Source organism: Amia ocellicauda, chromosome 9 (genome assembly GCF_036373705.1).
Source record: "Amia ocellicauda isolate fAmiCal2 chromosome 9, fAmiCal2.hap1, whole genome shotgun sequence".
NCBI lineage: Eukaryota > Metazoa > Chordata > Actinopteri > Amiiformes > Amiidae > Amia > Amia ocellicauda.
Genome location: NC_089858.1, coordinates 38433654 through 38451048, shown reverse-complemented (window position 1 = coordinate 38451048; position 17395 = coordinate 38433654). Strand labels below are relative to the sequence as shown.

The window sequence follows — 17395 nt, the reverse complement described above, 5'->3', positions numbered from 1 at the left end:
TTATGTGGAATTCGTTGTGTAAGGTAGTAGTGACATCTATTGGTCATTGGAAAGTATAGTCTTTAACAGTGCTAGTGAAAGCTTGTATTTTTGCTTTCTATGGCTGTGCGAGACATGCTTCATATAGAATTTACATGCAAATTAAAAGATTATAACTGATAGAAAAAATCTATATTTTTTGTTCTTTGTAGGTTCAACCCATGAATTCTAGCATATGTACATGGATATCTATTTTGAACCCCAAACAGGAGTAATTCCCGGTACTTTGTCAATTGAATGGCTTCACCGATACTTCCAGGAGAAAATACATCATTACTGTAGAAGTAAGCTGTCATGTTTTATTTATTTAATTATTTGTATTTAAGATAAACATTCTGCTTATTCCTCACATATGAGTGACTAATGTTTAACTGATGCTACATAATGCTGCTATTGTGATTATGATTTGCTCTCAACACGGCAGGGTCTGTTCCCGGAAAGTCTTTATTGGGCCATTAAGAGCCATCTCGGCGGTGATCCAACATAATCATAGTGAACTGTTGTAAAGATGGTGACTATAGTTTACTGCATTGCTTCTGAAGACTAGACAACTGAGATTTGGAGTACCCAGACTGTGGTCGTCCTTGGCATGGTGCAGGTCCTGGACAGTTCGGTCTCTTTGGTGTTGAACTGCACCGTGATAATAATATTGTTACGCAGACGGCAATATCAGTGACCCATCTTCATCCTTTTTTACAGCTTAGGCTTTTCGGATCTGTTGACCAGCTTCTGTTCCCTCTACGTGTCTATGCTGTTCATGATGAAACCAGACAGCACTATCTATGGCTCTGAGCAGCTTCTCAAGGGCTACTCTGCCTTTTCATTAGCCATTATGTCAACCCTTTACAATCGCATGGGATTGAGTGTTACTTCTCTGTGACTGACTATGTGCCAAAAAGGCATAAGGTTACCAAGTGGCAAAGCCTGATTGCAGCTACAGTCAACTGGGTTCTTGCCATCTTGCTCGGCTTTCTGCCACTGGTTGGTTGGGATTGCTTGGAGTACGGCGACACGTCCAACCTCTACAGTCCGTTGTGTATGGGCTACTTGATCTTTGTAACCATCCCCAACACGATAGCCACCTTTGTCATCCTGTTTGAGACCTATGTGACCATCATTGTCAAAATGAGCAAATACTAAACAGCCATCACGTGTCTTCATCTGGGTCTTTGCCCGAGTTCATTTTAATATCCAATGAATGTAATATCTGGAGCACAGGAAGAGTTCTTGGTTCAACAGTCGACCTGTGGACAAGTGGATCACGGGCACAATACAAAAAATAATATAACATTATATCACGGCACCGGCCATTCCATAGGGCCGGACCAATGGGTCTAATTAAACCTTTACACTCATTGGATATTAAAAAGGGCCTGGTACTGGCAGTGGCGTAACACAAAATGCTGCCCCCCCCCTGCCAAACATGGTGGGGGTAGGCCTAAGCACAACTGTAATGTAAATGTTGGCACAGAACACAGCTACCTTACAATGTTCATCAGGGTTAGATCCTCCTTGGTCTTCACAGAGTTCATCAATATGTGTTTTTGTACATTTTCTGTCAACTTCTCTTCAATCCCCCCACTTCTTGCAAGGGAAGCTTTAGTTCCTCCAAACTGCCTCCTGAGGCTTGTAAGTGTCTCAGTTGCACTTTGAGCCAGCAAGATCTTTTCTTTACATTTTCATCTTCGATCATTAGTGGATAATTTGCTTTATCATTTGGGAACAGATTTGTTAGTTCAATTAAAGGTTCAATTAAGCAATTGAGAGCTCAGCTGGAACAAAAACCAGCAGGGCATGGGGGGCTTCAGGACAGGTTTATGAATCACTGTGCTTTAATTATTCTGAAATAAATAAATAAATAAATAAATAAATAAGAGTAATTAATTTATCCTCTGTTTAGGAAATTTGCATTTTCCTAGGTATGTTTTATTTATTTATGTATTTCTGTATATTATCAATATCCAGCGAAGTCGTGGTCAATTGTTGTTCAGTGAATCATTTCAGATCTCAGTTCCTGGAGAACTTTGACCTCACTTGTAAGAGCCGAGTTCTTCAAACGTGTAGTCGTGAACGGATGACATCATAGCCTTCCCTGCAACCAACCCTGAAGGACTAGCGCCCGCCTTCTCCGCGTCTTCATTGGCTCCGTGACGCGTCCGGTTAGCCAGGGTTCCTCCCCAGCCTGGCGCGCCGGCGTCGTTTTGATTGGCCACCGCGGATGTCTCTCGAGGTGTGTCGCCCTAGCGGATTAGGTTGAGGCGAAGCGAGCTGCTGTGTATCCGAGAGCCTAAAAGTGACACGGCTTTTTTATATATATCTATATCTATATGTATATAGTAAAATCTAGACATTTGAAAGGAAAAGGGAGCAAATAGAGTGATATCCATTAAGAACAGCTCGTGATGGAGTCGTATGACATCATAGCTAACCAGCCCGTGGTGATTGATAATGTAAGTACACAGTATTTATGAGGACTACTCACACCCTAGCAGTCGCTGGCGAAAGATATATTTTTTTGTTTATTCTCAAACCTAAGATGCTTTTCTGTGCACGGATTGTATTCATAAACCATCATAATTTTGCATTGATACACAACCGCACCTACACTTACAGACCGATTCATCTCGACATCGCAGAGCGCATCCAGACGCGGTGTCTGTGTCCAGAGAATACAAGCTATTGTCATTATTGAATTGTCCCTGAAAATAATAATGCCATGGCTTACCACTGGTGCAGTAATCCACCTACTATCTCAGCCTGCTATTCCACATGCTGATGCATTTCCAGTGTGTATAAGGATTGCTGTTAATGTCGAACTGTACACAATTAAAAATAAGGACCGAAGTCACTGTGTCGCGATTGCCTTGGCCCCGCCTATATCATCATGTCGGTTTAGTGGTGGTTGCTACTTTTCCCAGAAACCTGGCTACAGTGGAGGTGTTATGCGGTAGGTTTTTGCAGTGCACACTAGTTGTTAATCGCATTTGTTTCCCTTGGAGAAGTCTGTGGGTTTTGTGCAAACATCTCCATCCGGATTGCACAGTCTGTCATGTGCACGGATGCTGTGCGCTGTCGGACTGTCCTGTTAAACAAACTCCAGTCTCCATCATCCACTGCACTCATTTTCATCCGCAAAATACGCTGATTGATTTCCAAAATGTTTATTACCGTTTACGTAACTAAGATAAACCAGTCACGGTCTTAAACGCCATTACACTAAAGCTATCGATTTTTAAAATGCTGAATAATTGATATGTAATCTACCTGCAAACGATACAAGTATTCTGAAGGAAAAGCCTGCCAAACAAAGTTGAATATGAATGATCAAAGTTAGAAATCGAAAACTTATGAATAATAAAATATACTTGCGAAGTGTGCTGTCAATAATAAGTTATTTTAGTAAATCCGTTATTGCAATAAAATAGTTAGGTGTCAGGAAACTAGATACTTTGATTGATTGCTCAATATCAGCGGTTTCTCTCCTGCAGGACCCTCTGTCCTAAGGTTTTTGTTGCAACAGCTCTTAATTGCTTAATTGAATCCTTAGCTGAACTCATACAATATACGCTTCAATTAAGTAAGTAATAGCCCAGTTGGGACAAAAAACAGCAGGGCAGGGGGTACTCCAGGACTGGTTTGGGAATTTGCTCTATACAATATAACGCTTAATGTCGCCAGGTTGTGATGAATCACGCATTATCTGCTTTGTAATAGTGGATACTATTTCAATTGCAATTAGGAAGTGCATAGCACATGAGGGATTATTAATAATGACAACCCTGTATCATTTCTATTCCTTCCTGGTACCCCCAAAGGTCCATTTTGTAGTGATTGTGCAGTTCAAAAGTCATAAGGTATTGCCTCAAAGGCTAGTTGAACCAAAACATGTAGAGGGCATGTATTGGAAGGGTCCATGTTTGAACATCTCTTCTGAAGTCTTTTATCTATCAAGTATCTTCCTCACAAATGCTGTCAGACTCCTATCACATCAGCTAGTATTTTAAATCCCACCTTGAAAATGTCCTCTTTAAGTTGCCATCTATGTTTTTGCAGTGTACCTTGCATTCAGCTCTAAAGGCCATTGCACATAGAATAAAATAGAATAGTAGAAAAGAAGTACATCATTGCAGCTAGAGCTAATTGCTGCTAGTTTAATATACGTCTGTCATTGTTTCGTGAGCAGTTTTACCATATCCAATGTTAAATCAACTTGACTGCATCATATCCAGTGCCTTACAGCTTTAAGGGTGTAATGTAGCTCTGTATTATATTGTTTTAGGTTGTGTCTATGTTGATCTGGATTGAGAGTATATTGAGCCCATGTGGTACCCTGGACCGTAAGTGAAATATAATGAAATGACTGATTTAGCATCCTTTAAATGGACTTAAATGCTCAGAGTTAGTAGAAACAACATTTTGATTATCTTTAATATAAATTCTAAATGGACTCTGGGACACACATGGGAATTGAGGGCCAGATTAAAACAAGATTTTGATCCCCCTGCTAATAGAAGACAGCCACCTTTCCAAGCATAAGTATTCAGCAACAAACGCACTTTCCCTGCATCTGTTGCTTTGCATGCCTCCTCCAGCCCAAACACCACCTTTGCAGCAGTTCCTTGGCTCATTAACCTAGTGGGGGGTTCCAATGGGATCATTTCCATGGCCAGCTCACCTTTCCTTTGGTTAAGGCCAAAATAGGCTCTATTTAACTGCTTTCTATTGGGGTTGTCGAACTCCTGAATTTCAACTTAGTATCTCATTCTTTTGACTAACTGTGAGGGACTGTGTATATAAGCCTGTTAATGAGCTAATTAAATATGTGACCGATGCTGGCAATTAGCGGCTGCTGACTGGGACTGGGAAAAATCTGCTTCTAGCAAAGGGAGAAGGACTGGGTAATTTTAGTCTGTGAGGGGACTGACAGTATTTTGGGTTTGTAATTTTAATCTGGGTGTATTACTACTGATTAAACTCTAAATATGTATTTATTTATTTTTTACCAAACCTGTGTGTGGATCTGCAAGGGACAGACACAACCCTTTAACCTTGATGAAGGTGTAACGTAGAAACAGCTAAGCCATACTTTAACACTACTTCCAACATAGCAGCGTTAATTGATGGATTACAGAAATGTTATCCTGTTGCTGTCGATTTGAAATATTGATAAAATCTTCATCGCTAAGCTCTCCAATGTATTATAGTAATTTTTGGCTTGAATTTGGCTTGAGAATTGACACAAGCTTCTTGAATCTAGTTTCCTGGACAATTTAAATTGGGTGCACATATATTGCTATCAATCTCAGCAATCAACCAGGTTATGTTTTCAGCCTGAGTTTTGACACATTTACTATCAGCATATCCTTGCATATTTTTTTGTCTGAGCCCCACATTCTTATGTTATATTCTTCCCCAGTCATAGTAACAGAAATTGTATACAATACTAATTCGCAATTATGAGATACTTAGTGGAAATGATGAGATACTGTGTGCAAATAACTAGTGTGTGCGCCCAGAAATAAAATAAAAAAAATCGAAAACGGGATTCCATATGTTCCTGAATGGAGATAGACTTTGCACTCGACTGAACACACCTCTAATGTCAACATTTGAAGAACATTGAAATAAACCCAAGTGTAGATTGATTCAATTTTTTTTTGTCATCACCTCCACATCAATGGATAGCCTATCCATTGGTTTATACATGTTAAAAGGTAGATGTGACAGTCCCTAGAGTGCATGCTCACAGCACACCACTGATTGAAGCTTTTTCTGTCCTGTTAAATATGAACAAATTATTTAAAAATAACATGATCATGTCAAAATGTAGTTTGATCATCTCAGATCACTTTCTCTCTCTATAAATATTCATAAAATAATAAAGAAAGGGATGAATATGAATTGGAACAAACTTACAAAGCATCTTTGTTTTATTAATGATCTGGATAGATCTTTTTTGCGGTTAGAAGCCTGGCACTTCTGCTTTTGAAATTATACAATGCCTCTAACCAGTGGTAGTTACTTAAAAAAATGAACTGGACATTCCAGTTATAAAATGAATTTTCCTTTCAGCGCAGCTGACAGTATAATGTTTTTTTCTCTCCAGACAGATCAGTGTTTCTACTTCATAAGTCATTTTGGAAATGTCAAAGCTGATTCAGTAGAAGTGTATGAAAGATGCAAGCAACAGCAAGCATGGATGCCTGGTTTCCAATAGCTGCTCTTAGGTGTGATGCAGTAAATGATTAATGCATTTTATATAAGGAAGTGATTATGCTATATTCACTAGATTCTAATGAGTGTGATATTGTCCTCTATAGTGTCTCTAGTTAAGCAGAAAGGCCTAGAAAACCTAAACCAAGTTGTTCACCTGTTTTAACAGGGTGCTTCATTTGAAATGACAACTTTCTTCCTTTGAACCTATGACACAGCCAGGGTGGGGGAATTAAGGTTTGAGATCAATTAGCAATTGCTGTGATGGAGAGCATAACATTTTCCCTGTTTTGGTATTATTTTTAAAGTTTACAGCAGAAACTGAGTTCAGAAACTGAGCAGATTTTACCCTGAAATGATTGTGGTCTGTAATGAAAACAGAGGGTGTGTATTATACAGTAGTGAGATATTGCCATGCCCTGGCTTCAGTTAGAGGCCTGAGGCACAGTGGCAATATCTCCTGATAGCCCAACCCAAGAGTGCATGATAACAATTATATAATAGCCTTTATATTGCATAGTATCAATTTTAAATATGAAAAAACTAAAGATTTGCAGACGTTATTTTGAACTAGAAGTTTCTCTGATATAGTTATGTAATGACCTAATACATACCTAAACTTTGCAATTTACAAATAAACCATAACTAGTGACTGTGAGTTTTTGTTCAGAGTAGTAGTTCACTTGACTATGCAATCTTTAACATAGCCTGATCCATTTCATTTCCATGGTACACACTGGGATATTGTGGGATTGTGCCACAGATCATCCACATTGAAATAGATTGGAGTGGGATTGTTGCTGCTCAATCAAATAGGGATGGGTTATGGCTGTTCTCTACGATGGATGCAGCGAGATTGGGTGGAGAGTTATTTCTGTAGAGTCTCTGTCAGCACAGCAGAAAGAGATGTGAAACTCAGTGCCCTGTGGCTGTGTCTTATGACTTTTGTAAAAAAAAAAAAAAACGAGGAGGAGTGATGTGGAATTAGATCCTCTCTACTCACTCTCAGTCATGTTGCTCAGGGTACAGGCAGCGGGAGTGGACTGGACAGAAATTTGGAAAACCATACACTCCCATTGCATAGGAAATCCATATGTTATGTTTTACCAAATTGTATTAGAAGTAAATCTATATATGATTGTAACATAACCAGGCACTTAATTTGTGTCCTGGCAAACATGAATTTCAAATAGGCACCTTTTAAATCCTGAAATGAGTCCAATTTACTACTGTGCACAGGGGGTCTTATTACCTTCTCTGAATCATTTCAGACATACAGAAAAACTTTTCTTTTGCACCAAGCAGACTTTAAAACAATCCTGGAATTTGGCTAAGATTGTCCTTAAGGTCCCTTAAGGTCGTTTCGGGAATAAAGTCTCATACCAAACACATTCGACACAATAATAGAGAATGGCCAGTGCAATTCCTTGAAGATAGTTTAGAATCTGTTATTAAGCATTAGGATTGGGATTACAGCTGTTTTTCCTTTTGAATTTTAATGCACTTTAAATGACCTCCACTGTGTCTAAAAAGGATCTGTTGCTTAGTCCTTGCTACATTTCTCAAAGTAATGGTTTTCCTTTCTCTCTCTGTCTCAGGGTTCAGGTGTTGTCAAAGCTGGCTTTGCTGGTGACCAGATCCCGAAATACTGCTTCCCCAACTAGTAAGTACCTTCCCTTTTTTTTTTTTTTTTTTTTTATGTCTTTGTGCTACAGACAGCTTATACAATAATGTAACCTACTGTTAAGTTCTAATACAAGCATTGTCCCATTTCTCTGTTATCTCCTGATGTAGTTATTTCTTACTGTGGTATTGTACTCAATTAAAATTAAAATTTCACCAGCTGTGAGAAGAGTAGAATTCCCAAAAGCTTTTTGTATATGAAAATGAATGCACTTTTTTTTTTTACACACACACAAACGCGTTGCATTAAGGCAAAATTGGACCCTAATCAACTTATAATTATATCCACAGATAAGAAATTATTATGTCAAATTTATACTGTGGTGGCCCTTTGCTGATGTGCAGGTTGAAAGAGGTTTTGGGGATTTTTCTGGGCCACCACTGGACTTGGCCATATTTAGGATGGCTCAGAGTCGGCCTATCTCATAGCAATACGTGTAAAATCAGATCAAATATAGAGTGATAGATTTTCAGGCTGGAGTTTGCATATGCAAAAACTTGACTCTTAATTAAACCTCTTGAAGTTGGCAAGGTGTTTTACATGACTCATGTCTGCATTCCAGTGTGGGACGTCCCAAACACGTGCGGGTGATGGCGGGCGCCTTGGAGGGAGATCTCTTCATCGGCCCCAAAGCTGAGGTAACTGCTTTGATTCATAATTGAGGATTTTTCCAGACTTGAGACTCGGATAAACTAGATATTCTGTGTTGCTCTCCCAAGATCAGCTGCCTTCCCATGAATTCCCAATTTCTACTGCTCTGCAAGACTCTTATGGAAAAGAAGGGATGTTTATATGAGGTTGTTTGATCTTAGACAACTTTTGATTGCTATAATAGACATCATCTGTACACATTTTACCATTCACTTAGCATTGCAAAACATATAGATGAACAATAAACCAGTGCCAAGATACTTAAACCAAGTGGGTCCCTCTGTGATGCATTGAGAAGCTGACTGTTGCTCTCTCTCTCTCTCTTTGTTCTGCAGGAGCACCGGGGGCTGTTGTCAGTGCGTTATCCCATGGAGCATGGCATTGTCAGGGACTGGAATGACATGGAGCGCATCTGGCAGTATGTCTACTCCAAGGACCAGCTGCAGACCTTCTCTGAGGAGGTGGGCTGAAGAAAATGCACACATACTCAGTATAATGGAAACAAATCTCAATCAGAAACAGGGACTGACCATACCATTCTCTTTACATCTTGATTAATCCTCAGAAACCCAGCATGAGATGCATGTCAGATACACAGGCCACTGAAATGGTGTAATGTTTAAGATGGCATCTTGATGAGTAATAATTGTGGGTGGGGTGGTTGCATGTTTTTATTTTCCTGTTGTCACTGGCTGATGGCTGTGCTCTTGCGTAAGCTTGGAAAAGTCAGGTTTATAAAGAGAACAGGACTGAGACACCAAGCTTTACAGAATTTGAAATTGGATTTGCATATCATCTAATAACCCTTTAGCTGTGTTTCTGGCAATAGTTTTGTTTCTGTGAGTGGTAATGAGGGCAGGCTGGCCTCTGAAGTCTTGTCTCATGGATGTATGAAAATGTAAAATGAAATCCTCTCTCTCTTACCCAGCATCCTGTGCTGCTGACGGAGGCCCCGTTGAACCCCAGTAAGAATCGGGAGAGAGCAGCTGAGGTGTTCTTCGAGACCTTCAACGTGCCGGCACTCTTCATCTCTATGCAGGCCGTCCTCAGTCTGTGAGTCAACGAAAAATCATAGTCAGTCATAAGAAAAACTTGACAAAAAGGATATCGCATGTCTTTTCACATTTGGTTATCCAATCATTAGATTGATCCATGCCATTTCCTGAAGGACCAATTCAACAACGTGGCTGGATAATCATGTTCCAGACTCCCACAACTCTTTGCGTTCAGAACCCTCCATTTTCAACCTTAAATGCACTTCCACTTAATTTCCAGTAATGCTTTCAGGTCCTTGTTTCCTTTTTATTACTTAAATTAAGTCTCAGTGATTAAATCTCTATTTAATATGTATTAGGTATGAAAGAAAAACCTCAGGCATAGAGGACAAAAAAACAAAAATTCCAATTTGGAGAAAATTATTCTCTGGGGTCCAAGGCGGATTGCTTTCCTCCCTTCCAAGGAGAAAGTCAATTCTGTTGGGGCCTCATCTCTGGTCTGGTCATGTCCCGGTATCATCTGCAGGTCAGCCTCTGTGATGAGTCATCTTTGGAGTTGCTTGACGCCAGCCGTGGTAACAACATAGGTCATTATACATCACGTCTAGAGACATTGGCAGCACTATGTAATGACTCTGGAGGGGATGACAAACTAAAGCTAGCTAAAATTAAATTAAAGGTCTGTCCTGGATTTAAATTGCTTTTTGTAAATGTGCATTAAGTCTCCTCATGATTCCCTGTGTTAAAACTAAAGACTTTCATTTTTTTTTAACCTCTCTGCACATACCGTTGAGGTCGAGAATGATCCTGGTCACCCTTGTTTGGACCTTCTATTGGTTAACGATACCTTTTTTAAATCTGGTGACCACAGATGTATACAATCTAGAGCTCCAGAGGAAACTTTGCTTTATATTTTCTAAATGTAATTGTCATCCTGTAGAAGCATCAAGCAAGAGACAACCTAGCTGTAATAAGCCAAGGTGTAGAATATCCAGGGTTGGCACACAATTTGGCCATTTGACCCCACCCCAGTTTGGTGAAGTGGACAGAAATTGCCTATGGACTCCTTAGATAAAGACCTCTGGCTTCTTGAGTGGCTGCAGGTTCAGATTATTATATAAGTTCTAGTAGTTTCAGATCCAGTGATTAATCAGTAGATACTGAGTTTGTAGTGTGGAAAAACAGCAGATGGCTTTGACAGTGTTGTTTCTGAGCACTTGTGTTTTGTCCTTCCTTCCAAAGAAATGCAGAGTTTGATAGTTCAGTGCCTCCAGAAAGATGAAACCTCGTTGGGAGATTCCAAAATGAAAAATCAATCTCTCAATAAATATTATGCTGGTGGTAGTGTGAGAACCCTGTTAGTGAGGTGCATATGATGGCTGATGGGTGCCGTTTCTTTTCTGGTAGGTATGCCACTGGGAGGACAACAGGCGTAGTCCTAGACGCAGGTGACGGGGTGACCCACGCAGTGCCCATCTACGAGGGCTTCGCCATGCCACACTCCATCATGCGCGTGGACATTGCCGGCCGTGATGTGTCCAGATACCTCCGCCTGCTACTGCGCAAAGAGGGCTATGACTTCCATACCTCGGCAGAGTTCGAGGTGGTGCGCACCATCAAGGAGGTATGGCAAGGAACGGGGCCCAGGGCTTTCTTGTCTCACTGTCATGTTATTTTACAGTGTTCCCCCATCTCTGAAATGTCTCGCCTATACAGTTACAGAATCCTTGTTTTTACCTCCCTGCAGAGAGCGTGCTACCTGTCCCTAAACCCCCAGAAGGATGAGACTCTGGAGACGGAGAAAGCCCAGTACACACTCCCAGATGGCAGCTCTCTAGATGTAAGGATCCTGATGCATTATTATACTGAAATTATACAAAGTCAGTCATATGGAGTAAGAAGACAGAAGTGAAAGCTCATTTAAAGCAATCGGACAGCAATTCTTCGCTTTAACGGTGTTTAATGCTGGGAACAGCAAAACAAAACAAACTCCACACCAATAATACCAAAGATCAAAAAATGCCAAAAGTAGAAATGTCACAGATGGTGCTATTTTAAAGGCTCATACTTCACATGAAAATTATGTATAAAGAAAAGCCCCCCACCGAGCAATGCACACTGTCCAATTGCTTTCAAAATCAAGGGATCACAAATTCAGTGCCCCATTGTAGCCCTCTGGTGCTGACCTGTGCTGTCCTCTCTGTAGATCGGGCCAGCTAGGTTCCGCGCCCCTGAGTTGCTCTTCCGACCGGACCTGATTGGAGATGAGAGCGAGGGCATTCACGAGGTGCTCGCCTTTGCCATCCAGAAATCGGACATGGATTTGCGCCGGACGCTGTTCTCCAACATCGTACTATCAGGGGGATCAACACTGTTCAAAGGTACTTTCTCTCTACACCTCCTCTACTCCGTTGCTGTCCAAAATGGTGACTCTGGCTTTCTCGTCATCACTGCTCCCTTTTCAACTCCCTACTTCTCTTGTCTTTAGGTTTTGGTGATAGGTTGTTAAGTGAAGTGAAGAAGCTGGCACCCAAAGATGTCAAAATAAAGGTAACTATCTTTGTTTTTAAGTGTACTGTAAGTACTGTGCAGAATTATTAACTAATGGAGCACAAAGACTTTTAAGTAGACTTCTTGGAGATGAATGCCGAGGTGATTTATTCTCTTTGATACTGCAATTTTGACATTACCCTAAATTTCCAGATTTTGTTTCGGAAACTATATATGCCGGTGTAGTTTGTTAGCAACCTAAACTTAATAAAGTAGAAACAATCAGACCACATTTTTTATAACAAAGAAATTAAATTAGTCTTCTGTGGGAGTATAAGTTGATTTTGAATAACATTTTGTAGTATCTCTCTGGCTCAGCAGTAGTGATTGGCGCTGTTGAACGTACTGCAGTGTCCACCCTGCTGCTTCGCTCTGATCAGTGTCAAGTGAAATGTGCAACTTAATGGTTATTTTTCTGTTGAAACATTTCCTCCAACAAATCAATGTTCTGCTCTCTCTCTGTAGATATCTGCACCCCAGGAGAGATTGTACTCAACGTGGATTGGGTAAGATCTTGCAGCATAGTCTTTTTTTATTGTAGTCTTAAGCCAGGTCCATAAGTATTAAAACCACAACATCTGTCGGATTCACAATTTTTTTATAAACTCTGTTTAAATTTAGCCTCATGAAAGACATTCGACAGCCAGATGCTAGCATATCTGGTATAGAGGTGGTTTGGTGCCAGATTGTAAGAGAGCAGCCAATTCCTGATCTATGTGGAGCTGTGGAATGTGGAAACACTGTAAAACCCCTTGATTATGCTAAATTCTCTCTTTCTATGAGACAAGTGGTACAGATTCCCTCAGGGATGTGATCATTTTTGTATGACCGCAGTTTAGTTCACAAGCTCCCTCAGCATCTATGATGTCATCTCTGGCTCCTTCATTAATGGATCTGTATTTGCTGTGCAGGGGCTCCATCCTGGCTTCCCTGGACACCTTCAAGAAGATGTGGGTCTCCAAGAAAGAGTATGAAGAGGACGGAGCTCGAGCCATCCACAGAAAGACCTTCTAATGAGGGGTAGAAAGCAAGCGAGTGAGAGAGGACCCCCCCAACCCCCAGCCTCAATCCCTCAGATTGAAATCCTCCAGCAACCCTCCCCCTGCCACTCCTTTCCAATACATGTTCCTCTGCCTCTCCCAGCCCCCGCACCCCCCGCCGTCGGACAGGGATTGGCCAGGAACCCCGCAGCCCGGCATGCCTTTAATAGCCCCCCCTCCCCACCTTTGCAGGGCACGTCAGCCAAAACCGGCACAGGGTTCGGGCAAGCCGTCCCGGGTAAATCCCCAGCACCCCCATCCTGTCAAACACAGCAGGCTTGCAGGCACGGCTCTCTCTGTAGCGGACTCTTTTTCCGTTTGTGTGTCTGGGAGAAGCTGATGGCTGCATTCCCAGATGGAAGCATGAAATATTTATGATGATTGCTAACTCAACCCCCTTATGATATTCTCTTTGCTCTTTCTATTGACATTTTGCTATTTCATGAATGTTTTTGTTGGCTGCATAAAGTGAGTTCTTTTATGATCACATTTTATGTTTTATTTTAAACATTGCAGGCCTTTACTATCAAAGAAATACATTTGTATTTTAGTTCTCCTGTTAGCGTGGTCATTACAATGGATAATTAAAAGGGGACAAAACAGTATCTGAACACCCCTATAGAGCTGGCAATGGTTTACACTACATTTCACTTCCACCATAGCACTGAGTTGAAGGTTTAGTCTGCTCTTTCGGTTGTTTTCCCAATACATGGTTAAAAAATCTATCTGGAGGGGTAGACTGTACTCTGAAACTTGCTGACCTATCTAAAATGTGTTTTGTACATGTAGATCAATTTATTTAATATATTAGCCATATCAGGGAAGACATATCAGATGCAATACATTATAAATGTCTATCCCCCTCCCCCATTGATCTAGCTATATTGCATATTTTACAGTGGAGCAAAATGTTAATGTTGTAATTGTTATCATTAGATTCTTATAATTGATTTGCCATTTGAATTGGGTCTGGGCACGATAGTGTCCACTTGTCTTTTGCAGGCTTCAAATCATTTCAAAAGCGCAGTGATCACTTTGTTGTATTGTTTGAGTATTTCCTTGAAGAAATGTAAAAACAAATTGTAAATTTCACCTATTGTCAGTGATATTGTACCTGTCTGGAAATTCAGGCCTCTGAAGAGGACTTTGAGAAGTGTTGGGGCTTTTCATTGTACATTAACTCTACATTATCTGCCTTTCAGACTACACTGAAGATTTTCAATTTGTTTGCTCTATTGAGATAAAATCAGCAAATTCTGTGTTCTGGGATTGCTCGGTTTAACTAAATCAGCAGAAGAATAAACAATAACTAACAGAGATCAAAGGAGCCATTCAAATAAATCACAGATTGATCTGATGTGGGGGATTAGCAGCTAAGCTGATGTAATCATTGCTTTCTTCCTGTGCGTTTTCGTCCTCTTGCCAACGAAGGTTCAGTTGGGTTCAGGTTCCGGTTTTGGAGGCGGGCTCTGGTTGGCTTTCCTTTCTAGTTGCAATTGAAATTCTAGATCAAAATACATGGTGATTAAAAAGTCTTGCAATCACCTTGGAGAAATATATTCACTTACAATTCACAGGATGGGCATATGGAAGACCAATTTATACCCCGTCATGTGCACTGTATATGGAACAGCATTGCATATCTGTTGGTGTTCTCACAGTAATGACTATTGACTACAGCACTTTGCAAAAAAAACTACAACCAGACAGATTGCCATGCTGCTTCATACCTGCAGACTTATATTTATGTCGATGAGGAGAAGATCAGGGGATTGTGCAACCCAAAACATCTCTGCCCATGCTTGTAGCATTGTCTAAATAGTTTTTATAACTGCCTTTAAACAGGTCTGTGATCCATCTGTGTACCTGTGAATTTCAAGTGAATTGGACACACGGTTATAGAGTCTTCTAAAAGGGGATTACAATACTTGATAATACCATCCTGTATATTGAAATGAATGCTAAACTAACAAACAAAATACAATTGATGCTCATACTGTCTTTTTAAATGTATGGTGCTTGGTGCAAGACAAGGCTCTTAAAGATTTAGTCCAGTCTCCTTACTGCATACATTTACATTGCCACTTCCATATTTGCAGGCTTTTAGCAGTCTTCCCATTTAGTCCGAGTGTTTATTGACATCATCATGTATAAAGAAATTCAGTTTGTGAATGTTATTGCCGAAATGGCTTTTGAACAGTAGCAGTGCATTAGTTACAAACCGGGACCTATTGCATATAAATGCAGGATATCACTGCAAATTCAATGATCTCCAGTAGATGGCCTCTGTGAGCTGCAAACCAGTCTTCAAAAATGTGAGACTTCTAAAGCTTGTGCAACCAAACCATTGACTAAACAGACATGAATTACATAGCTTAGGTTAGATGCATACTATTTGATGCATGAGACGGCAAGAAATATGATAGACAATTAGCTTGAAGTCAGTTTCATTATACTTAAATGTGTGAGGCTGAACCCTGTCCTAGGTAACTATTCTCTTGGGGTGATTGATGCTGTCAATTTACAGTTCTTGATGAGCTACATTTATGCATTTGCTTTGAGCTCTTGTGTCACAAACCCTGTTGGCTTTTGAGCCAAGACTTCCCTTCACCCCTGTGTTGATACAACTAACATTTCTGGTGAATGGAAGGCGATCAAGACGGGAACAGCACAGACTCCAGTGCTCCATGGCAGCAGGCTATTCTGCATTGTGCACCACCAGCCCTAACTTTATCATCCAAAACTGAAGTCAGGATGTTTTTTTTTTTTCACCTCATGGTTTCAGCAAATGGGAAACCACTCTGCTGTGATATTTTAGTGATCTTGAAATTGTCACTTTCCAAAGACTGCCTAAATGCTCAACTCATTCCATCGAGCAAAAGAAACCGTTCAGTTATGGAGTGGAGTGGAGGTAGAAATCAGAAGACCCTACTGTCCTCAATGACTGTAATTGGGAGCTGAATGTCTTGGTTTTACGCTGGTTTGGTGTGGTGGGGGTGCCTAATGTGTCCGAGTTGGTCCTGTCCCATCCTTGTCCCCTTCCCTCCGCCCCCTCCTATCCCCCAACATCTCTCTGGAGGTATTCTCTGCCTGAAAACCTGTGTGTCTGTATTGGGAAATCGATTCTGCAACTGTGTTTTAGAGCAAGGAGACCATCAGCCTTGTCTACGGTGGATTGCATTGTAAAAATAGTCAAATTAAAATACACACACATACACAAGATGCAGAGAACTGAAATGTACAATATATTGAAGTGTTGCTTGTACTTTTAATTTTGTAAATTCATTATAATAAATAAATTAATGATTGCTGTCTCAGTTTTTTTGGGTTGCTACCTGTTTTTACTATTATGAGGAAGGGGATCAGAATACATCATGGTTCTAGTATTTTAATGGGGATTTATTTCTTAAATCTGCAGCTTTTTTTTTAAAGGAGACTGTGATTTAATGTTTATATATTCACACACACACAAGTCAAGTACACCACAATAAACACACCCACTTACGTTTTACAGAAGTATTTCTTTATTTTGTGGTTGTGTATATTTGATCTGTCCCAAAATGCATATGCGCCTGAAGTATCTATCACACTAGTCTAGTCACTGCTGCTTATATTTTGAATCCATTATTAACTAATCTCTCATCTTTGGTGACCTGAATTAAATGTACGGTTGTTAGCAAGTATAGACAATAGTTGTGTTGGCCTTGTCTTTGCAATGGCCAGGATTGTAAAAGGGGACTAATGGAGTCAGTCCTCAAACAATTAATCCATTCAAAAGTACAATTTGAAGAGCATCGTTTTGATGTTATCTTTATTAGGCCTGCTGTATGTTTTACAATTGTCCAAATACACACTGGCTCACATTGGAAGCTGATTTTGTTATTTCATGTGGAATATTATTTTTTTAAAGTATCCATCAGCAAGTGTTCCTAAACTGGAGGCCAAAATCTGTACTCTACACATTTAATTTACAAATTGTGCATGTATTGTCATATATTCACATACTGGACTGCAGTTTACTAAATAGATATATCTATCTGTTCTCAAAATGATAAACATCAGAATAAGGAATCAACACCCAGCATGATTTTTGAGGTTTTTAATGTTTCCAAGGATGAGGAGTCGATTCTTTACATGGGTGGGTTGATAGGGGGGGACCTGGGCTGACACTTACAGTCGATCTGCAGTGTCCAATATTATTAAAATTTGTGTATTTTTTTTTG

General features: G+C 40.2%; 1 protein-coding gene across 1 annotated transcript; it reads left to right on the top strand.

Moving 5' to 3' along the window:
• The first annotated feature begins 2271 nt into the window (after positions 1-2271).
• actr1b (actin related protein 1B) lies at positions 2272-16489 on the top strand. Its single transcript, XM_066714429.1, has 11 exons — positions 2272-2489; positions 7851-7915; positions 8499-8574; positions 8923-9048; positions 9516-9640; positions 10990-11206; positions 11330-11422; positions 11789-11963; positions 12071-12132; positions 12598-12638; positions 13044-16489. The coding sequence occupies exons 1-11, from the start codon at positions 2442-2444 to the stop codon at positions 13144-13146; spliced, it is 1131 nt and encodes a 376-aa protein (XP_066570526.1). The 5' UTR covers positions 2272-2441; the 3' UTR covers positions 13147-16489.
• Positions 16490-17395: the final 906 nt, after the last annotated feature.

Coding starts and splice junctions, on each gene's coding strand:
- actr1b (XM_066714429.1), top strand. CDS start 2,442: ATGGAGTCGTATGACATCATAGCTAACCAGCCCGTGGTGATTGATAAT. Junction 2,490..7,850: donor AGCCCGTGGTGATTGATAAT/GTAAGTACACAG, acceptor TCTCTGTCTCAG/GGTTCAGGTGTTGTCAAAGC. Junction 11,964..12,070: donor GGGATCAACACTGTTCAAAG/GTACTTTCTCTC, acceptor TCTTGTCTTTAG/GTTTTGGTGATAGGTTGTTA.